At 39.4% G+C, this 22,223-nt stretch overlaps 5 protein-coding genes across 6 annotated transcripts in view; all 5 read left to right on the forward strand.

The window, feature by feature from the left end:
- LOC120832820 (heterogeneous nuclear ribonucleoprotein C) overlaps window positions 1-8,028 on the forward strand; it is a 34,994-nt gene extending 26,966 nt beyond the window's left edge. The window contains exons 4-7 of the mRNA XM_040199442.2: window positions 3,227-3,396; window positions 3,989-4,102; window positions 5,602-5,759; window positions 6,824-8,028. Of these exons, the coding sequence (XP_040055376.1) occupies window positions 3,227-3,396; window positions 3,989-4,102; window positions 5,602-5,759; window positions 6,824-6,862 (481 nt within the window). The 3' untranslated portion in view covers window positions 6,863-8,028. The remainder of the gene's footprint in view (window positions 1-3,226; window positions 3,397-3,988; window positions 4,103-5,601; window positions 5,760-6,823) is intronic.
- An 836-nt stretch (window positions 8,029-8,864) lies between these two features.
- LOC120832831 (5-hydroxyisourate hydrolase) lies at window positions 8,865-10,699 on the forward strand. Of its 2 annotated transcripts, XM_078084868.1 has the most exons (5): window positions 8,865-8,900; window positions 8,981-9,068; window positions 9,766-9,905; window positions 10,038-10,173; window positions 10,286-10,699. In XM_078084868.1, exons 2-5 carry the CDS (start codon window positions 9,015-9,017, stop codon window positions 10,373-10,375), a joined length of 420 nt encoding a protein of 139 aa, XP_077940994.1. In that variant the 5' UTR covers window positions 8,865-8,900; window positions 8,981-9,014; the 3' UTR covers window positions 10,376-10,699. The 2 variants fall into 2 exon arrangements, with proteins under 2 accessions (XP_077940994.1, XP_040055397.1); XM_040199463.2 differs by having other exon boundaries at window positions 8,884-9,068; window positions 9,713-9,905.
- Window positions 10,700-10,785: 86 nt separating this feature from the next.
- LOC120832842 (5-hydroxyisourate hydrolase) lies at window positions 10,786-13,399 on the forward strand. The gene is made up of 4 exons (XM_040199475.2): window positions 10,786-11,044; window positions 12,394-12,533; window positions 12,667-12,802; window positions 12,915-13,399. Exons 1-4 carry the CDS (start codon window positions 10,979-10,981, stop codon window positions 13,002-13,004), a joined length of 432 nt encoding a protein of 143 aa, XP_040055409.2. The 5' UTR covers window positions 10,786-10,978; the 3' UTR covers window positions 13,005-13,399.
- A 7-nt stretch (window positions 13,400-13,406) lies between these two features.
- On the forward strand, window positions 13,407-17,102 carry pdcd5 (programmed cell death 5). Its single transcript, XM_040199488.2, has 6 exons — window positions 13,407-13,723; window positions 14,983-15,026; window positions 15,295-15,356; window positions 16,201-16,292; window positions 16,386-16,457; window positions 16,542-17,102. Exons 1-6 carry the CDS (start codon window positions 13,658-13,660, stop codon window positions 16,590-16,592), a joined length of 387 nt encoding a protein of 128 aa, XP_040055422.1. The 5' UTR covers window positions 13,407-13,657; the 3' UTR covers window positions 16,593-17,102.
- A 736-nt stretch (window positions 17,103-17,838) lies between these two features.
- mvda (mevalonate (diphospho) decarboxylase a) lies at window positions 17,839-21,928 on the forward strand. Its single transcript, XM_040199430.2, has 10 exons — window positions 17,839-18,029; window positions 18,192-18,262; window positions 18,585-18,699; window positions 18,801-18,947; window positions 19,099-19,298; window positions 19,418-19,492; window positions 19,617-19,835; window positions 20,323-20,438; window positions 20,956-21,064; window positions 21,445-21,928. The coding sequence occupies exons 1-10, from the start codon at window positions 17,969-17,971 to the stop codon at window positions 21,523-21,525; spliced, it is 1,194 nt and encodes a 397-aa protein (XP_040055364.2). The 5' UTR covers window positions 17,839-17,968; the 3' UTR covers window positions 21,526-21,928.
- Window positions 21,929-22,223: the final 295 nt, after the last annotated feature.

Below are 22,223 nucleotides of genomic sequence, written 5' to 3' on the forward strand. Positions count from 1 at the left end.
GACTAGTATTTACAATAACGGGAAAACGTCTAAATTGAATATGGATTTCTTCATAATAACACACACAAACAGTTATTGACGATAACAGGAAAATGTTCATGTTCAATATGGATTTCTTCGTAATAACACACACAAACAGTTACTGTTACCGACTCACCATACATTCGTATTTTGAGGGTCATCAATTTTCCAAAAAAACAGACACAACTAACATGAATCATCGTCAACTGAATTTGATCACACAGTTGTTATATATTTCTTTGCTTAATATACATATACATTGCGGTACAATTATCATTGTGAATTATTTGGCCACAATGATTGTGTAGGGAAAATCTTACACTATGTAAGCTACTGGGGCTGTTGTAGTATATTGACAAAGAGGTAGTATTTTCTATCAATACAAATGATATCATGATTTCTTTCACTGACCATATTTGAACAAAAACATGTATAGCTGACAAAAGCTTGTTTTTTAAAGTGAATTTGTGGGATTTAAATTAAATTGAAAGTCATTGCTAAACACAAACAGGTCACTTAAGATTAAGTTAAAGTAAATTCACAGTTTCTACCAGCTGCCTGAACAGATTGACAACAACAACCATCCATGAAGGTTGAATAATGCCCTTCAATAAAAAAAAGAACTGAGCAGGTTCTTTGGGATGTGTAATGGACTGAGTTAGCTTGGTGTGTGCGTTTACCCTTTTTTTATGGTACTGCAGAACACACTCCTGTGCAGTTAAGTGCAGTGGTTAGGTCAGGTAGTTAGTTCAACTGAGCTCCACTCAGAGTGACTCTTTTATTGATCCTCCACATGAAATTGTGCAGGGACCTTCCTGCACGCCGCAGGCCACCGTCATAAACACTCCACTGGGCACATCTGAATACAAGCAGGCAGACACATAAAACACACAAGCACAGAATACACAACTCATTCCAGCGCCTTTATGCACGTGCACGTGTGGATGCTCTGTTGCTCAGTATTAACTGTCATCTTTTCATTGTTTCAGTTTGCATTTATTTTGCCTTGCTCTGCATTTTTTCCACTATGCTCAGGGGGAACACTCGCCACTGATTTTCAATTTGTTTTTAACACACTGCATGATTATTCCCCATGCTATTGACTAGAACTATTGACAACTGCGTGTGCATATTTATGTGTGCATGCACATGTGCATGCCTCTGGGTTTGAGTGGATTGTGTGTGTGTGTGTGTGTGTGTGTTTGTTTTGTGGAACATCAATATGTGGTGGGAAAAAATTACTTCTTTTTTTTTTTCGTCCTCTTGTGCCAACATGATAGAAAAGTGTCTTTCAACACACAGATAACAGCTCCAGCTGACAAAGCTGCTTTTCGTGTGGGGTCTAATCCATAGAGACAAACACTCTCTCTCTCAAACACTCACACACTTTTCTGTAATCCTCACTCGTCCACAGTCTCTCATTGTCTGAGCTTCCATTCTCTGAGATGACACTTCAAAGCCGGTATAACAACACATTGTCTATCTGCCCCTGCAAACTGCTGTGAAGGACTTTAAACCCCCGAGTCTTTGGTCTCTGTTTCTCTCAACACGGACAATGCTCAAATCCTCTAATCTCACACACTGATGGTGGCCTAATACACTTCATCCTTATATGACATTGTGATGCGTGTGCGTTTCTTTGCACACTTTGGACACACAAAAATTAGGTATAGACTCTGGAGAATATAGCAGGTGAAAGACAAAAATTGAGGCTCACTATCTGACTATCAGCCCCACCAGTAATCTACTTTACGGTCCGACTCCAATTCCCCCGAGCTGACAGCTTGCCTTCCTGTTGTGTGCTGGAGTCAAACAGCAGGGAAGCTGTTCACACTCGTGGCTTTGCAGAAACCATTGAGACTATTTAGATCAGACTGTCCTTGATCTAGATACGTCCACATTGAGACAGGGTTTATCAGAATGATCAATGTTTTGGTACCTTCGGGTCTAAAAAGCACTCAAGATTTTTAATGAGAAAAAGAGATTTAATCTGTAATCTGGGAATGTTTCCCTGCATTAGTTATACTGTAGCTTCGGGCGGTCGCGGGCCGTCGGGAGACGTTAGACGCTGTTCATGTCTGTTCAATCCATTTTTGTTGCATTCACCACCATCGGACCCAAAGCAACCGCTTTCACTGCTGTTTGCTAAAGTAGCTGGAAAGCTCATCATCTCATAGTGGTCAAGTGTCAATTTTAGCAATTAATTAGGTTTTTTTTTTTTTATTGGTTTACACATCCATTAAAATTCTACCACTGATCTAAACCCAAGCCACATTGATTGATTATTATAACTAGTTCGTTGGAACCAGCTGAGAATTTTTGAAAATATTATAAAAATGTCAGTGAAATTTATAAATAATTGATTTGATTGATTGATATTTGCCGTCCGAGTAGTTCCGGGTCATCATTTGACCGGATATATGTCAGTCAAAAATTCTATGGTGTTGTTTTTATTTAGTTTGGTCATCACAGTAAAAACCCTGGATATCCTTTTGAATAACAGTTCTTTGAGCCAAACCTCTCATCCTTACAATTAATAACATAATCAGATTCAGATTTGGTCTGGGCTCATCTTTTCTCTTTGCTGAGCGGTTTGTTAGTTTTGAGTCTGTTGTGTTCTCACCTGGTCGTTGTGTGTGTTAAGATCACATCACTTCCACAATATTCACATTCCAACTTCTATTCCCACTGAAACATACACATGCACAACTCACAGTGTCCTTTCTGTAAGCACTATAGAGTTTGACTGATACCCCCCATGTCACCAGCACTACGCCTGGCAGCAAGCTATGGATTGGTCCTGACAGAACCAATTACACTCAGTGACAGTTAGAGACATGGATCCTTCCACGGGGAGGAGGCAACATCAGCTCGAGAGAGACAGAAACAGGAATAGTAAAATACTAATATTGAAAATACATGTCCCTTTTTATTTATGAGGTGTTTGATCAGATTATTTTCATAAGTGTCACAGCTTTTCCTTTAATATCTCAGTTTTCAGGGAACATAAACATGTTTTGCACATTTCACTTTCTTTTTAATTTAAGTCAAGCCAACGTTGTCATATGTCTGGGAAAAGTGTGCGCTCTCGTGCTTGTGAGCAGGTTCTCTTTCTTCTCACGGCACACCTTCACAAAAATTCGACAAAACAGCTGCAAGCACACAACGACATGTGGTTTTAAAATTCTTTCTGCTGAACTTTTAGGGCGTATGACTACCAACGTGTGCCGGCCTCGCTGTCGCCTCTGCCCGTCGGACCCGGTCTGGCCAAGCGATCCCGTTCCTCCTCCTACTCCTCTGGGAACAAACGCAGTCGAGACAGAACCCACTCCAAAAGCTCCAGAGCCCACTCCACAAATTCATCCACAGCCAAGTGTGAGTAATATGAATGGAGTAAACAAAAAAGGTTGCATTAGATGATGCAGGTTCTCTCTGTTAGTGTAAAAACCCTGGCAAGGGGAAATGCTGCTTTACTTTTTTTTTTTTAAACTAATGGTGAATGCAAATCTCAGCCCATCATGTTTTGTCTCTTAGTCACAAACACAATATGCTTTGTGTATTTTACTGAAGCCACTCAACAATCTCTAGATATTGAAGTTCAAACACGTTTTCAACCTCTTTTTTTTGCGATGCCTTTTTGTGTGTTTTTGTGTTCAGAAACAAAAGAAAATTCAGAGCATGCTGGTTTAAAGTGAAACGCCAGCATGCACTATATTCTTTCATATTCACTCTAGTAATTACTTAGCAGTAATAGTTGCACGTTTTGAGGAATACGCTTTTTTTCGTTGTGGCAGAGAGTTAGATGAGATGGTTAATACCTCTCTGGTATCCATCTTCTCATCTAACTCTCTGCAAGAAAGCAAATATGTGCACTTCTCAATATTTCTATCTAATCCCTAAATGGATTTTCAGGTTGTATCATAATTTCCTAATGTCCCTTACATTCTCACCGTCTTCATCCCTGCAGTGGGCATGGAGGAGTTGCAGGTGATTAAAAAGGAGCTGACTCTGATAAAGACACAGATCGATGGGCTGCTCGACAATCTTGACAAAATGGACACAGAGAGGAATGACAGCAAAGGTGAGACTCATTCACAAAGACAGTGGAAGCAGGGAGGGGCGAGATCAGCTGATGGTTAATCTATTCACACATCAAAAACATTTTAGGTGGAATCTGGCAATATGCCTCTTTTCTGCTTGATTAGCTCCATCAGTCACAACCCCAATCAGAATTATCCAGGATCGGTGTGGCAGAGGAAACTGGGGGATGGGATCCAACTGCACCAACAGACCTACTCCTATTCTAGCCGACTAACTCGTTATTTGCCTCCACTGATCATTTTTGAAAAGTCGAAGCGAGGCCGCTGTCAAATAGATTGCGGATGTCTGGATTTATGGATGTGAGCAAATTATGGAACATGCTAAACAAACAGTGTGTTTGACGACACTTTCTAAAACAGACATGTGGAAGACACAGATCAGCGTGCAACGAGGGAAGTGCTGCTGCTGCCCTCATGTGGACTTTTGAACAAAATGTTTTTCTCCACCTGCCAACAGCAGCTGAGATTTAGGAAAGGAACAAGACAACACAGTATTATTTCATAGAGACATATACGGTTCTTTGTTTTATAAAGTTCACTTTCACTGATAATCAACTTCGAGATCCAATGTTGAGAAAAGAAAGTGTAAGCCATGTTGCTGCAACAGAATCAATAAAAATGACCTTCAACTTTAGAAAATTCCTGAACTGGTAGATTTCTTTTACGTATTTTAAGGGAAACTCACTACTACAGACCGAGTGACTTGATAAGAAACTTTTGCAGTGCATGAAAATATTTGTCAACAACTTGAGGAAACCCACTGACTGACTTTAACATGGTCCCATTAAGGGATTCCATCCCTGCCTTGAATTCACTGTCTGTCACATGGCTAAATAATGACAATAATAACCCTGTACTGCTGTGATGTTGCTGCTTTTTCCTCTTCCTCTTCTCCTTTTACAAATTATTATTATTGTCTCTTTTGGAAGGTTATTCTTTTGTTTCAATTTATTTTATTTTATTTAATAATTTAATATTTCTATCTTATTATATTGTATATAATGTGTATCTTTTTGTTCTATTTTCTTCCCTGTACATGCTGCTGTGATACCAAAATTTCCCTCTTGAGGGATCAATAAAGTATCTATCTATGAAATTTACAAATAGTACATTAAAAACGAAAATAAGTCTTGTCACTCACTGCAATTGTGAGTGCACATATATTCAGCACAGCATGTTTGTTCTAACTTCTTTGACTGGATGGATAGCTCTATTCTTCATATTCATCTATCTCTGGCTCTACTTGCCTGCCTGTCACTATGTCGCTCTGTTGCCTCTCACTTCCCCCTCACCATCCCCTCATCTGTCCTTCATCCTGTCACTCCCACTCTTGTTTTCTGCATCAAGTACAAAGTCAGTGGGAGACGGGTTTTTTGTCTTTTAAGCACAGAAAAAAATGCATTTTCTTCTCCGAAAGGAAACGGGACCTCAGCTCCACGCCTAAACCGCGTGCGTGCCTCTGTGTGTTTCTGCGCTGCAGGATCTCCCCTGAGAGAGGAGAGTCCAGCCGGCTCACTGTACGCTCTGTCTGCCAGCAGCCCCGAGCACTCCCTCTCCTCCCTCTCCCCCCCCAGCTCCCGCCATCGAATCCGCAGAGAGAAACCGGACCTGAGGGGGCCTGATGATGAACACCACACGGTAAATGCACCTGAAGACTGTGTGTTCTGGAATGACGGGGGGTGGGGGGGGGTTCTCTTCAGCTATTGTTGTCCTAAATATAATGCTGCCAACATTGTATGTCTGCTAGGGCCCCATGTTGTGGAATATTTCAATAAAAGCTTGGTAGAAGAGAATGATTTGTCTGATAAAACAGAGTCTTGATGAATGATCAAAGTTGCAAAAAGTCCATTTATTGCTTGCAAGCAGGAGGTCAAATACACAGGCACGTATCACGGTGCTCTGTGGAAATGGCGTCTCCGAGCACTAAAGACGCTGAGTTTTTATACACATGTGAAGAACATTCTCCGTGCCAGTTACGAGAAGCTGCAAAGCAGGTTGAGATAAGAACCCAGGTGAAGCTGAGGGTAGCACACACACACACAAGATCCTCCTCAGTGGCCGGTGAAAATCATAATTAATTGACATGAAAGTAAAACTTGGATCCTGAACTTTCGTACCGAATAAGATATGAACCAAGGCCATGAACAGAAGTCCTTTGTTTTGAAGCTTCAATGAGATCGAGTCGACTGCACTCCCTTCTCAGGACACAACTGCAAACTAACTTTTTGTATCATGCTGCTCTTTGCACATCGGGGTCAAATACAGGACACTTGAGACACGGCTTTAGCACAAAACAATGTTATAACATATTTTTACCATTACACCCATTATGTGGATGATAAAAAAAATAATTTAGAACAATAAGACACAGGAGATTCCATTACTTGTGTTCTAACAAAAGGCTGTTTATACTGACACCTGTCAGATTCACAGATTTCATTATTGTCCGTAAGATTAGCGTCAAATGAAAATGTGCTCCTGGAATTTGGCAACACACAAAATACCCAATTTACAAAAAGCACACCCAACAATACGCAACATGTGTGCACCTCAAAGTATTACAGTGACCAAGTGGCGTTAATATAACGATGGCTGAGTGGCTCGTTAATCCACTGGTGTGTCGTCATTTCATTTCGCTTCACTTCAGTTATTGTGAGCTTGCAGTTCAGGAAACGTCTCTTTGTTTTGTCCGTCTGTTACAGATGAGCAACTACAGCTCTGACCCAGAGGAGGGAATATGAGGAAGAACCATGGGAAGACATAGAAGACATGTATTAAGTGCCAAACATGGAGGAGGAGAAGAACAGCCGACACTCAAATTGAACACGCTACATGTATGTTATTGTGTCACAACAGCCTGGTTTCTGTGAGAATACATTCAAGTCTAATTAAAACACTGACACAGTTGACTTATATGCATTAAGTACAAAGATATCCCATTAGTAATGATTTGTAAGGTTGACCTGAGAGAGGACAACTGGATGAACGGTAATTAATTCATCTTTTAATTCCCTAAGGAGGCATTCCTATTTAATTGTAAAAGACGGGCTACACAAATGCGTGTTTTCCAAATAAATCCAAACACTACAGAATGAAGACAAAAAACGAGACACATTTAAAACCTTGTGTTAGTAGTTTAAAAATTGATTCTGTCAGGCAGCAAATGCCAGCATCAGACTGTAAATATGGTAATAATTTAGATTAATAATGTATGTGTCATGTTGCTAGAGGTGCTGCAACATTCTGCTGCTTCACCTGTTTCTCCCAAGAAAGACATTCTTCTATCTTGAATAAGATATCTTAGAAACAACATAGAACCAAGAATATAAATAAAGCTAGGGAACTTAAACACGACGTCATTGACTTACTAAAATATTTCAATTTTCAAAATAATGGTATAATTGCAAAAGCTACTGGAGTTTTACGTGTAATGTAAAAGCAAAACAAAAGAAAGCACTACACTCTCCAACTTGATCTCTTTTTGTTGACGCATAGCTCATCCTTTCCCTTTATTGTATACTTCTAAGATGTGAAAATTAGCTAGACAAAGTTATCAACGGTTATCTTTGAGAGATTGAAGATCATTCAGGTGAAAGGTTGTTTTCTGCTTGTATCAGTATGCTGTAAAATGTGTTGATGAAATGGTACTTCGGTCTTCCATCATGTATTTGGCACTTTTAAGACACACATAATATTGTGTATTATTGTAAACTTTACTGTAATTGTTGAACTGTCTGATTTGAATCTTGCTTTAGGACTTCTCATGTGTTTTTTTTTAAGAAAACAATTATGTTATTCCTATGGTGTTACATTTCTTTTGTTTGCATTCTCCCGATTAGCCAAGTGGAAATACTCAGTCACAGTAGTAAAGGTATTTTCATATTGAGTATAAATACAGTACATGGAAGTGTGTGTGTGTTTTTTAAGAGACCATATGGTCATAGATCCTAAAATGTTCTCACAAATAAATCCAAGTGCATAAATCATATTATGATAGACTGTATGAAACAGGAAGGTTGATTATTGTAATCATAGTCTTGCTTGCAGGAACACAGAGAGGTAGATCACATGATCGTAGGACTCTCTGAATCCAGAACATCGATCTTTCTCTTTGCACGCATGATTCGAGCGAAGGTCAATCGTACCGTCAGGCAGAAATTGAAACACTCCATATTGTGTGTGTGGTTCTGAGGACGGCTGCATTTCCAAGAGTTTTCATGGCAATAGCTTAGTAAATGGACCTTCTGATTAGAATGTTTATAACAGTTCATGACACAGACTTTTTTGACAGTTGTGTCTAAGAAAGACTGAAATATATGGTTGCATTTTCGCATAAAGTAATCCCTAAATGTTTGATCATTTTCTGATATGCTCTATATACTAAAAGCATGTAGTCGTCTTTAGATTAAGAACGTGTACATGAGAATCAAATCCAAATGCAGCTGTATTTATAAATTAAATAATTCAGTAGCCTGATATAACTGTCACCATCTTTTGATGTGTTTGAAGAGCCGTGCCTGTTGGCCACAATTAGCTTTAACAGATCCCACAATCTTTAAATTAAACACTCTGGTTTGAACGCATTAAATTGAGAGAGAGGTAAAGGGAGGTATTATGTGCTCGTCTACGTCTGCCTTGGCCTCTGATTATTCCACTTTCGTCATCCATTTCCACGAAGTTCAAAGTGCAGAAACCAAAGTGGCAAAAGGAGCTCTTGCACAACCATTCTTCTGTTGACAGAAAGATAAGCATTTGAGAACTACATGTCTTTCTGAATAGGTCAGTATGCACAATTGCAAGAGGAAAACGTGACAAACATCTGATGCCGTTTAATAAACCATGAAATTACATATTTTCAGTTAAAACCTCTGATCCGGTATAGTCACAGTACACATGAGTGTAAACAGGCTGCAGCAGCTCAAGGGCCATATATTGCCTCAAAATAAGGTAAGCACAAATCTTTTAAAAATGTATTATACAAAAAAAGATTTCATTCATTGGAATAGAAAATGATATTAAACATGTTGTATGGAAGGTTTATTACATTATATAGCTAGTTGACTTAAAGTAAAAAGTAAGATAAGTTACAACAGGAGCAGTCAATAGTACAGTCATGGAAATATATTTGACACAAAAAGCTATTGACTTAATTATTTTTCAAATTTGGAATCAACTGATTATATCCAGGATTTCATTCAGCTGTTATTAGTTTGATGAACTATCTGTAGTTGAGGTAACTACATGTCCTTTTAATACAATTATTCTAAGTACATTACCCTTTATACATAATAACTTACAAGATACTTGTACAATTTGCTACTTTTATTTGCAGTGTTTTAAATTGTAAATTCATGGCAGACTTACTATAAACCTGCATTAGAAAAAATAAATCAGTTTTATTATTTATTATTTTCCAATGCGTTCCCGAATAAATCTCACACCAAATTTCAACTTTTAATGTTTGACAACTTTAAAAGAGCTGTGCTGTATAGAATGTAAGATGAAAAGTTAACAACAGACCATTCCAAATCCTGTTACTTTCTTCCAGTTTTCAAAAGGAATTGTGACATTTATTATGTTGTGATCAACAGTGACTTCTTTAGATTTAAGCAGGTCAATTGAAAATCTCGAACTGGTTGTGCAGATCACAGCGATGGCCGGCTCTGCGAGTCCCCTGACCACCCATGTGCTGAACACTGCAACGGGGGTCCCTGGTGCAAACATGACCCTCAGTCTCCATCGACAAGACCCTTTGACTAGTGCATGGAGTTTGATAACCACTGGGTAAAGAGCTGAGAAAAAACGTCAATAACCAAATAGCAAATTTTCTTCACAAGAAGAAAATTAAAAATATTAGCATTCAGTGTATATTTACACTCATATGACTTCATACAGAATCATATTTTGTCTCACCAGAATTACTAATGCTGATGGACGTTGCCCGGGACTCATAACAACACAAATGTTTACATCTGGGGTGTATAGATTGCATTTTGACACTGCTCAGTACTGGCAGAGTATGGAAGAGACCTGCTTCTACCCGTATGTTGAGGTGAGAAGGTCATAGAGGGTTCTGTGACAACATGACCTTCATCTGCCATCCTTAGGTGTAATGCCGTTAACAATCATAGATTTCATTTTTGATATTTTGTTTTGTTTTGCAGATCGTCTTCACTATAAATGACCCAGGGAAAAAGCACCATGTCCCTTTGCTCCTGAGCCGTTTCTCTTACAGTACATACAGAGGGAGCTAGAAGTCAAGTGTGATGTCCCATCGCAGACCGAGGCAACTCCACCAAGAACATCCATCTCTCCACCAGCGGAACTGTCCTATTGACAAATTGATTATGAAAAATTCTTAATACGCTAACTCTGATTTAATTAACATAACATATTGTATTATGTATATTTCTTTTGGTGCTTTAAAATGATTCATAAAATAAATGCATCTGTTTTTTTCAAAACTCGGCACTCACTCACTTTTGTGTTAAATAATATATATATGTTAAAACTGACAAAATATACCATTTTGTGGAACTAATACCATTAAATAAAATATATTTTCATGTTCTCAGCAAGAAGACCCTACTTTGTGTGTTACTTTGTGTGTTACTTTGTGTGTTACTGTGACGCCTAATAATTCAACAATGTGTCCAGTAGGAGTCCTCACATCCTCTCTTAGCTGATCCTCACTCTGCGCTCGATTGCTTCAGCCTGAGAGTTGGCTCGTTGTTTCCGACTTCGATTACACTCCCCTCAACGAGGAAGGCCCTTGTCTCAGTCGGGAGTTTAGATTGCATTTATCCCGTTATTTCGTCCCTTTCCAATCTATTAGGTCAATATCGCTGTTGTTAACCATGGCAGACGACGAATTAGAGGCAATTAGGCGGCAGAGAATGGCGGAACTACAGGCAAAGCACGGGGTAAGAACAAAACGGGAAAGGAAGCGTGTCTGCGGTCGCCTTGTAAGGAGAGACTGAGTTCAGTTTGCTCCCCGCTAACACAGTGTGCCAAACCAGTTAGTAGAAGTCAACCAGTTTACCTGTCGCTCAGGTGGTTCATAAAGCCCACTTCTGGAAGCAAAGCACGATGTAGATGGTGTGTAATTAGTCCAGTAGTAAGTAACATGAATCACAGCTATAACCATCACCATCAATGCTAGCCGTTCACACCCCTCTGACAATGACAGCGATAACATCGAACAAGGAGACGTCAAATATCTAAAATTAACTTATTCACCGACGAGATCGACGTGAAGTTGGGCTTTTTTTTATAGATCTGTTAAGTTATGGTATTTCAAATGTTGCCTTGCCATCACACAAGTGCTTTTTATTAGCCACATGATAAACCGAAACATTAGTTAATAGTAGAAGGTAAATAACTTCTAATGTGACCGTCATAAAAAACGTTACATATGTATACTATACCTAAATAATGATATAGTGGCATCCTATGCAGCTAACATGTGAAAACACACTTCTCAGCAGAAACCACTCGATGAAATCAGTAGGATATTGTTTTATCACGAATACGTTGGTATTGTAGATTGTACCAGATATGTCAAAAACATTGCTGCACTGGTGAGGTCATTTAGAAAGACTGTTATTTTTCTCATTTCAAATCTTTAACCTGGGACACACAGGAGCAGTCAGTGCGTCCAAACATGTGGCTGGTCTGGAAAATCGAGCCAACGGCTGCATTCAAAGTATCTTTGTCCCACAAATAATTATTAAGATGATTTGTTGCTGAGTCAAGCTATGGCTATGAAATGAGCATTCCATGTGGGATTTGTATTAATGAAAAAATAATTTACTATAACAAGAAAGAAGTAGAAAGGTCCCGGACTATTTCCTGCAGTTTATATATTTACAAATTTTATCAAGATGGAGACATGTCTGACTAAATAAATATTTGAAAATAGAAACCAAACTCTTGTACAATTTGCTACTTTTATTTGCAGTGTTTTAAATAGTAAATTCATGGCAGACTTACTATAAACCTGCATTAGAAAAAATAAATCAGTTTTATTATTTATTATTTTCCAATGCGCTCCCGAATAAATCTCACACCAAATTTCAACTTTTAATGTTTGACAACTTTAAAAGAGCTGTGCTGTATAGAATGTAAGATGAAAAGTTAACAACAGACCATTCCAAATCCTGTTACTTTCTTCCAGTTTTCAAAAGGAATTGTGACATTTATTATGTTGTGATCAACAGTGACTTCTTTAGATTTAAGCAGGTCAATTGAAAATCTCGAACTGGTTGTGCAGATCACAGCGATGGCCGGCTCTGCGAGTCCCCTGACCACCCATGTGCTGAACACTGCAACGGGGGTCCCTGGTGCAAACATGACCCTCAGTCTCCATCGACAAGACCCTTTGACTAGTGCATGGAGTTTGATAACCACTGGGTAAAGAGCTGAGAAAAAAACGTCAATAACCAAATAGCAAATTTTCTTCACAAGAAGAAAATTAAAAATATTAGCAGTCAGTGTATATTTACACTCATATGACTTCATACAGAATCATATTTTGTCTCACCAGAATTACTAATGCTGATGGACGTTGCCCGGGACTCATAACAACACAAATGTTTACATCTGGGGTGTATAGATTGCATTTTGACACTGCTCAGTACTGGCAGAGTATGGAAGAGACCTGCTTCTACCCGTATGTTGAGGTGAGAAGGTCATAGAGGGTTCTGTGACAACATGACCTTCATCTGCCATCCTTAGGTGTAATGCCGTTAACAATCATAGATTTCATTTTTGATATTTTGTTTTGTTTTGCAGATCGTCTTCACTATAAATGACCCAGGGAAAAAGCACCATGTCCCTTTGCTCCTGAGCCGTTTCTCTTACAGTACATACAGAGGGAGCTAGAAGTCAAGTGTGATGTCCCATCGCAGACCGAGGCAACTCCACCAAGAACATCCATCTCTCCACCAGCTGAACTGTCCTATTGACAAATCGATTACACTAATCGATTAATAGACTGTGCTTATTTGGATACCATTATACAACATGCCTATTAAAAATTCTTAATACGCTAACTCTGATTTAATTAACATAACATATTGTATTATGTATATTTCTTTGGTGCTTTAAAATGATTCATAAAATAAATGCATCTGTTTTTTTCAAAACTCGGCACTCACTCACTTTTGTGTTAAATAATATATATATATATATATGTTAAAACTGACAAAATATACCATTTTGTGGAACTAATACCATTAAATAAAATATATTTTCATGTTCTCAGCAAGAAGACCCTACTTTGTGTGTTACTTTGTGTGTTACTGTGACGCCTAATAATTCCACAATGTGTCCAGTAGGAGTCCTCACATCCTCTCTTAGCTGATCCTCACTCTGCGCTCGATTGCTTCAGCCTGAGAGTTGGCTCGTTGTTTCCGACTTCGATTACACTCCCCTCAACGAGGAAGGCCCTTGTCTCAGTCGGGAGTTTAGATTGCATTTTATCCCGTTATTTCGTCCCTTTCCAATCTATTAGGTCAATATCGCTGTTGTTAACCATGGCAGACGACGAATTAGAGGCAATTAGGCGGCAGAGAATGGCGGAACTACAGGCAAAGCACGGGGTAAGAACAAAACGGGAAAGGAAGCGTGTCTGCGGTCGCCTTGTAAGGAGAGACTGAGTTCAGTTTGCTCCCCGCTAACCCAGTGTGCCAAACCAGTTAGTAGAAGTCAACCAGTTTACCTGTCGCTCAGGTGGTTCATAAAGCCCACTTCTGGAAGCAAAGCACGATGTAGATGGTGTGTAATTAGTCCAGTAGTAAGTAACATGAATCACAGCTATAACCATCACCATCAATGCTAGCCGTTCACACCCCTCTGACAATGACAGCGATAACATCGAACAAGGAGACGTCAAATATCTAAAATGAACTTATTCACCGACGAGATCGACGTGAAGTTGGGCTTTTTTTTATAGATCTGTTAAGTTATGGTATTTCAAATGTTGCCTTGCCATCACACAAGTGCTTTTTATTAGCCACATGATAAACCGAAACATTAGTTAATAGTAGAAGGTAAATAACTTCTAATGTGACCGTCATAAAAAACGTTGTATATGTATACTATACCTAAATAATGATATAGTGGCATCCTATGCAGCTAACATGTGAAAACACACTTCTCAGCAGAAACCACTCGATGAAATCAGTAGGATATTGTTTTATCACGAATACGTTGGTATTGTAGATTGTACCAGATATGTCAAAAACATTGCTGCACTGGTCAGGTCATTTAGAAAGACTGTTATTTTTCTCATTTCAAATCTTTAACCTGGGACACACAGGAGCAGTCAGTGCGTCCAAACATGTGGCTGGTCTGGAAAATCGAGCCAACGGCTGCATTCAAAGTATCTTTGTCCCACAAATAATTATTAAGAAGATTTGTTGCTGAGTGAAGCTATGGCTATGAAATGAGCATTCCATGTGGGATTTGTATTAATGAAAAAATAATTTACTATAACAGAAGAAAGAAGTAGAAAGGTCCCGGACTATTTCCTGCAGTTTATATATTTACAAATTTTATCAAGATGGAGACATGTCTGACTAAATAAATATTTGAAAATAGAAACCAAACTCTTCAAATAATAAAAAAAATCAACCATTTAGAAACTTTTTAATGAAGCAGATAAGATGGGAGGTATCTTAGATACCAAAATACATTGTTTAATAAAATGGAACAGTTGTTGGACATCAATGAAGCTGAAAATGAATGTGAATAAAAACGGTAGACCATAGAAATATATTCCCTAATTCTACATCTGCCAGTTAGCTGGATGCAGAGATACAACCCATATGTGACAGTGCTCTCTAACCTTTTCTTTAAGGATTCTTCTAATAATCAGCAGCAAGGGGAGGAGGCCAAACAAAGGTAAGAGGTGTTCACTTAAACACATGTGCACTTAAAGACCAAATGCACTCAATTAACTACACACTATTGTGAGATGATAGCAATTACTGAGTCTCAATACATGAAAGTAAAGTTAATAGTTAACATGATAACTGTGTAACTGAGCTGATGATGTGATGGCCTGACAGTTTAAAAGAAGCATTTTTCTGTTTTCATTTCACTGTTCTCAGTCCCTTGACTCAGACGATGGTACGTAGTGCTGATGTGGTAATGTTTCTTCTTTTCACAGAGAAAAAGACATGAGGAACTCTATTTTGGCCCAAGTTCTCGACCAGTCTGCCAGGGCCAGACGTAAGTGTACTAAGAGATTTATTTGGCCTATTGAGGGGAATCCATTTGAAAATGAATCAAGCCCTTGAAGAACCAAAGGCTATTATTAATACCAGCTGACAGCTTGGCCTCCGGTACTGCTGCTCATAAGTCACTCAAAAACTGCTAATTCAAGCAACTTCACACTCAACACGTTGCTTCCTTGGGTCCTGATCATTTCACCCTCAGTTATATAGTTGCACCCTCTAGCAACGCTTGAGACAACACTTTGTTTTGGCACGAAAGGTCACTCAAGTATTGTCGGAGAGCAAAGTGTCGCTACAGGCCTTTGGCAGTGTAAAAGTTAAGAGGGGACATGTTTTGATTGACTACACAGTGTATGGATGACGCACTAGTAATAATGTTCCGTGGAATAAAGCTCAAGAGTGATACACTTACCAAGTATCAAGTTAATTGAATGAATGTTTTCTGAGAAAATAGAACAAGCACACGTAGACTCCTTCCATTTCAGTGAGATGTATTTATTTGGCATCAAAATTGAAAATGAAATAATATTACAAATAATGAGGGGGAAAAAAAACAGTATAAAACCTTTTCTAAGAAGCACGATGACACTGTAACCAAGTCACCACCAGCATGCCAGTTCTTACATGTTGCAGAAAATAGAGAGTGCGTCCAATTCACTCGATTTTAAATGTCCAACATGATTCACCCAAGAAATGTGAGGCACCTTTTGAGTAGGAAAAAAAAAAAGAAAAGGTCTGATGGTGCTTTGAAACTGTATTGTGTGATGAAAAGGTTGTGATGAGCATCAATAAATGCCACTCAAGTGTGAAATTCAGGTGGTGAAATGTTCCTTTTTCAGTGAGCAACCTTGCTATGGTGAAGCCGGAGAAGGCCAGTGCAGTTGAAAACTATCTCATTCAAATGGCTCGTTTTGGATCTTTGGGAGGAAAGGTTAGGACGTTTACCTTTTGATGCTTGACTACAGATGTGTTGATATTATTCCTCGTGCCAAAAATGTGACCAGCAGATTTCTTCTTTGTACAGATTTCGGAGTCAGGCTTGATCGAGATTCTAGAAAAAGTGAGTCAGCAAACAGAGAAGAAGACGACAGTCAAAGTAAGTTCCAATGAAATGTCACTTGGGTTTGAGTCATTGTCGGTCACTCGTCCGTCTCACATCCTTGTGCTCTGTGCTTGTCAGTTCGACAGGCGTAGGGTGATGGACTCGGATGATGATGAAGATGATTACTAACTTTTAATGGGAACCGCCAAGATATCTGGAGAGGATTTGCTTCACTGAGACTCTGACAACATCCATGACCTGTTTACTGAATCCTGGTGTGCCACACAGACGTCGGCGTGTCTCTGGAAACTACATCACCAGGAGGGAAGAACAAAGTGGAGTTGACCTTGTGGCGTAAGAGTTGGGGGTTATAACACTCGCCGTCAAATAGGATGTTCTTTTGTGATCTCTTTTCAATTAACTTAGCTACAAATTTGCTCTGCTTGTGTCGCACCCCCGACAGTTACACCGGTTGGCTCCTCTAGTTCCTCTCTATAGTCACCTTTTCCCTTTACTTTTATTGTGTTTGATTTTGGTTTTTCAATCACAAGAAGACAGATAAAATACAAACCGTTTTATCCAGATTGTTCAAAGCCTTTTTCAGTTTTTTTAGGGCCAGCATCAGTTTAAGTTCTGTTGTTGCACTTTGATATTTTCATTTTGCTGACATGTTTAAAGGTTTACATTAAAAAAGAAAAAGTCTTACATTTGAATTTTTGTTTTTCTATTGAATCCCTTCTATCATCTTTTTATAAATGCCTATTTCTTCTCAACAAGCATTTACAGGTGGCTAAACGTTCCCAACTAGAAAAGCTTATTTGGAAGTAACAAAAACACACAAAATTCATTGTTTTGCAAAATGGAAGAAGAGTATTTGCCGATCCTAAAATAATAAGAGTTACCTTGTCACCGTTAGTGGAACAACTCTTTCCACTCTTTAAGTATAAAAAAGCTCATGACAAAAGTAATTTTCTTGCTCATATTCTTATAGTCTTTTTTATATTAATATATTGAAATCAAATGCGTGCACAATTTGATTTTTTAACATGTAGTGGAGTTAAATTGTGTAATGTCTTCGAAATACTAGTTTCAATAGAAGTACTACAAGTACAATTACATACACATTGCACTAATAGTACCTCGTTTAATTTTTTTAAATATGTTCTCATCTTACCACTGCTTTTTATACACAAGTTCAATATCTTAAGATGGTTACATTTGTTTTGTATTTATAATCATTTACTTTCTGGACCGCTGAATGGATTTGTCCTCATTGTGAGACACTGCTGTGGGACGGTCTCTCCCCATCATTGCACGACCGTGGTCAGATAATCTCTCATTGGCTCGTCCGAATGTTCGATTAAACTGGCTCGACGCTGATTGGTCGCAGCGTTAGCCACGTGTTCAAGACCAGCCAACCGGAGGCCACCAAGCGGAAAGGCTACAGTAATGCTATAACACTAGCTTAACAGTAACTGCTAAACACCGGAGCAGTCTAGTAAAGCACGGTTAGAGGTATACACCGAGAATTGTAGCATTAGAAACGAGTTATACATTGGGAAAGTATGGAGAAGCCAAACACAGTTACATGCACCGCGCCTGTGAATATAGCGGTCATTAAATACTGTAAGTATCTCCTCGGTTAAGTATCCTTCTGTAATAACTTCTTCCTAAATACGATACATGCTTTTCCGGTGTGCTAACTTGTGCAGACTAGAAACACAAGGGTTTGGATTTAGTGTCACGCATTTCAATATTGTTTCACCTTGTTTAAAACTCACTTTCCAGGGGGCAAGCGAAATGAAGAATTAATTCTACCCATTAACTCATCATTGAGCGTCACACTGCACCAAGACCAGGTATTGTACCTTTACCTGCGTAGCAACAAGTCAGATGGAGATGCAAACCTGCTCACCTCACAAACACCCCGATAGAAAATATTAATTCATTCATTCTGCTTCGCATAACATGTTTATCACCGGGTAGTTTCAGTCAAGGTGATTACTCATGAAATAATAAAAGACATTTGTTCTATTTAATGCATTGTGACTGGAAAGACATTTTACTAAAATGCACCCAGAGGTGCTACATTGATGGTGTCGCGGATTAGTTGCAAACATTGAAACTTGCATACTCTAATCTGGCTTTAGTGATACAACAGCTACAATTTCATCTGTTCAGCTGAAAACTACCACAACAGTGGCAACCAGCAGGTCATTTCAGGAGGATCGAATATGGCTAAATGGCAAAGAGGAGGACATAACCCATCCTCGACTACAGTCGTGTCTGAGAGAAAGTGAGTCCTTTCTTTTAGTTCCTCTTAAAAAAGAAAAAGCACAGCCTGAGCTACAGAAACAGCAGGCCACCATGTTATTGTGTCCTGTGTTCTGTATTTAGTTCGACGACTTGCAAGGAAGAGAAGTAAGGACGGGGACCGTGCTTCGGATTCGATGAGATTGTCTCACAAAGTCCACATCTGCTCGGTTAACGACTTCCCCACCGCCGCCGGCCTCGCCTCCTCCGCTGCAGGATTTGCTTGTCTAGGTGTGTGTGTGTGTTTGCTACAGGTTTTCATCTTAGGGTAAGAACCATGTATCCTGTGTGTGGCCATTCTTCAATAAACCGTGTCGATCTGACATTTGACACATTTCCCTTCAACGCCGTGTTCTCCCCTGCTCCCTCTGTGTTGTTGTAGTTTACACTCTTGCCCAGGTGTTTGGCGTGGAGGGCGAGTTGTCTGAGATTGCTCGGCAAGGCTCCGGGAGCGCATGCCGAAGTATGTATGGAGGGTTTGTCCAGTGGATCATGGGAGAGGAGGACAATGGCAAGGACAGTCTGGCCCAGCAGGTGGCACCAGAGACTCATTGGCCTGAGCTCAGAGTCCTGGTATTAGTGGTAGGTCAATTTGAGTGTTTTCTTAGAGAGACTGACAGAATGATGTGACGTTTAATCCTGGCCCTTTTGTGGAAGTCAGATGTTTTTTTTATTTTTTATTAATGAACGTTTTTTCTTAGGCCAGCGCGGAGAGGAAGCCAGTGGGCAGCACCTCTGGGATGCAGACCAGTGTACAAACAAGCCGTCTCTTAAAGGTACTCCCATTAACTCACAGTTATTCAGTGTTTTAACACGTCAAGCTGCTTAGTTTATAATGCTTTAAAAGCAAACTTCCTTTTGACTCACAAGACAGCCCATGTTCATCTTTTCCTTGTGCAGCACCGAGCCGAGTCTGTGGTCCCCGGCCGGATGGAAGAGATGATTGAAGCCGTGCAAAGAAAGGACTTTGCTGCATTTGCTGATCTAACGATGAAGGACAGCAACCAGTTCCACGCAACCTGCCTTGACACATACCCACCCATCTTTTACCTCAACAGTGTGTCGCAACAAGTTATCAATTTGGTGCATCGGTATAACAGACACTACAAGGAGACACGGGTAAGGAAGTTTCTGAGAAAGAGCAGAAAAATATTCATGTAGTCCTCTTCCTGGTTGGGTTTCACAGCTGTGTACTCAAAAGAAATACTTAATTATTACATGAAAATAAAGAAAGTCAAATATTAACTTTTATGAGTTAATTAATTGAGTCTGCATAATAGAATACATAAATAAATGGAAAAATGGAGCTGCGTAATCTGTGTAAATATCAATAATCTAAAATATCAGTTAGCAGTACATGATTTGTAGTTAATGGGGCGAACACACACAAATGACAAATCTACTCAGATATTCAGATCATTTGTCTGTGGCAGTCTCTCTCTTGTACTAAATACATTATTTGGAACTGTAGCCTCATCCCTTTCACATCGCTTTGCCTCGGGCTCATGCTGCTGTATTTCTGAGATGGTGTAATGAAGATGTGAAACTTGTGGGGTGGTTTTCACACTCTTTGAATGACGGTTACAGTCTCCTTGTTCCCCTCTAGTTGGCCTACACGTTTGACGCGGGACCCAACGCTGTGATCTACACGCTACAGCAGCATGTTCCTGAGTTTGTTCAGACAGTTCAACATTTCTTCCCCCCAGAGACCAATGGAGGAGAGTGAGTTGAAAGTTACTATTACCGAAAAGACGACTCAATTTATCTGAAAACATAATTTATATACATAAACTACCGTATTTTCTGCACTCCAAGGCGCACTTAAAAGCCTTTAATTTTCTCAAAAAACGACAGTACGCCTTGTAATCCGGAGTGCCTTATGTATGGATCAATTGGTTAATTGGTTAAACCATATTGGTTGTACACGGCGCTCAGCCGAACACGCCAAAGCACCTCGCAGCATCGATCGGACCCTGAAAGCACCGTCTCCACCCCCCCCCCATCCACCCGCCCCGACGTCAAACGTTTGACTGCAGTATCTTATGCGCCTTACAATACGGGGTGCGCCCTATATATGAAAAATGTTCTAAAATAGGTCATTCATTGAAGGTGCGCCTTATAATGCGGTGCGCTGTATACTGCGGAAAGTACGGTAGTCAAAGGTTGCTTCAAATAAGCTGTTTATTGCTGTCTATTAAGGTGTGTTTGTTTCTGCATCTTGATTCTTTGTTCTCTGCAGGTTCGTAAAGGGTCTTCCCATTGAGCAAGTGGCTCTTTCTGAGGAGCTGAGACAGGCTATTGGCCTAGAGCCCCTGCCAAAGGGAATAAGCTACGTTATTAGCACTAAGGTACACACACACACACACACACACACACATATATCTATCACTCTGTAGCTCACTTGTTTTTTCAGTTTACTTTGTGAACATCACCGAAAACATAAAACTCAATCTCATCGGTTTTGGTGCGTCTATCTTAAGACTCCACAAAGATGTGATGTATAAGTTGTCAGATTGTGACACACATCGAATTTCTGTCCACATTTCCTTTTTAACACGCAGTTACGTATATGTTGTGTTGCGCTACTTCAGTCGCAAAATGACATGTTGTAAGATGTAGAGTAGTTCCTCGGCTTCACTGTGAGGAAATGGATGGATGGGTGGATGGACACAGACAAACCTACTAAAGATGTATTTGTTTCTCTAATCTTTTTTTTGGGGGGTTCAAGGTTGGACCGGGCCCTTGTGTTCTGGAGGATCCCACTCAGCATCTCCTCGGATCTGATGGGTGGCCTAAGAAAACTTTGTGATCCACTGAATAAAAATGAGGACAAGAAAGCAGATAACAAATTTGCATTTGTTTACGATTTTACAAATCACAGACACCACAGCTTCATTACCTTTGTAGATGCTAATATGTCTTTCTTGATTATCAAGCTTTACTGGTGTCCCCGTCCTTATCTCTAAATTGGTCATTTCTCGGTATCTTTGCTCACGGGTACGACACACTGCACCATGAATGCAGCTCCGTACTGCAGCTGGTCTTGAGCTCTCTAGTCTACCTGAGCGCATGCTTGTGCCTACAATCCATTTCATTCTTCTTTTTATTTAATTTTCCTCTTCGGCAAAAAAACGAATGTCAGGCTTGCAGTACGTACTTACCGTTTGACAATTGTATACTGTAACACTAAATAAAATATATTGTTGTCAATACAGCCTTGTCTTGTGTGGTCTTTTCTAAATTACAATATCAAGCTTTTTTTTAGATTGTTTTGTCAGATGCAAAGTAGGGAAACTAAAATAAACATATGCTTGATTTTAAAAGCTGAAATGTTCAGAACGAAATATCCCAGCAAGCACTAAAAATGTGCTCTGAAAATCCCTTGAATGAATTATCAACAGGAGACCCTTCCTGAATCTGGCCACAATGCAGCTTCTTTTTATATTTGTGTTTACCGACTTCTCACCTATTTGACAACGAGCTAATTGTGAGTTTCTTCAGCTTACC

Source organism: Gasterosteus aculeatus, chromosome 12 (genome assembly GCF_964276395.1).
Source record: "Gasterosteus aculeatus chromosome 12, fGasAcu3.hap1.1, whole genome shotgun sequence".
In the NCBI taxonomy this organism is placed as follows: domain Eukaryota; kingdom Metazoa; phylum Chordata; class Actinopteri; order Perciformes; family Gasterosteidae; genus Gasterosteus; species Gasterosteus aculeatus.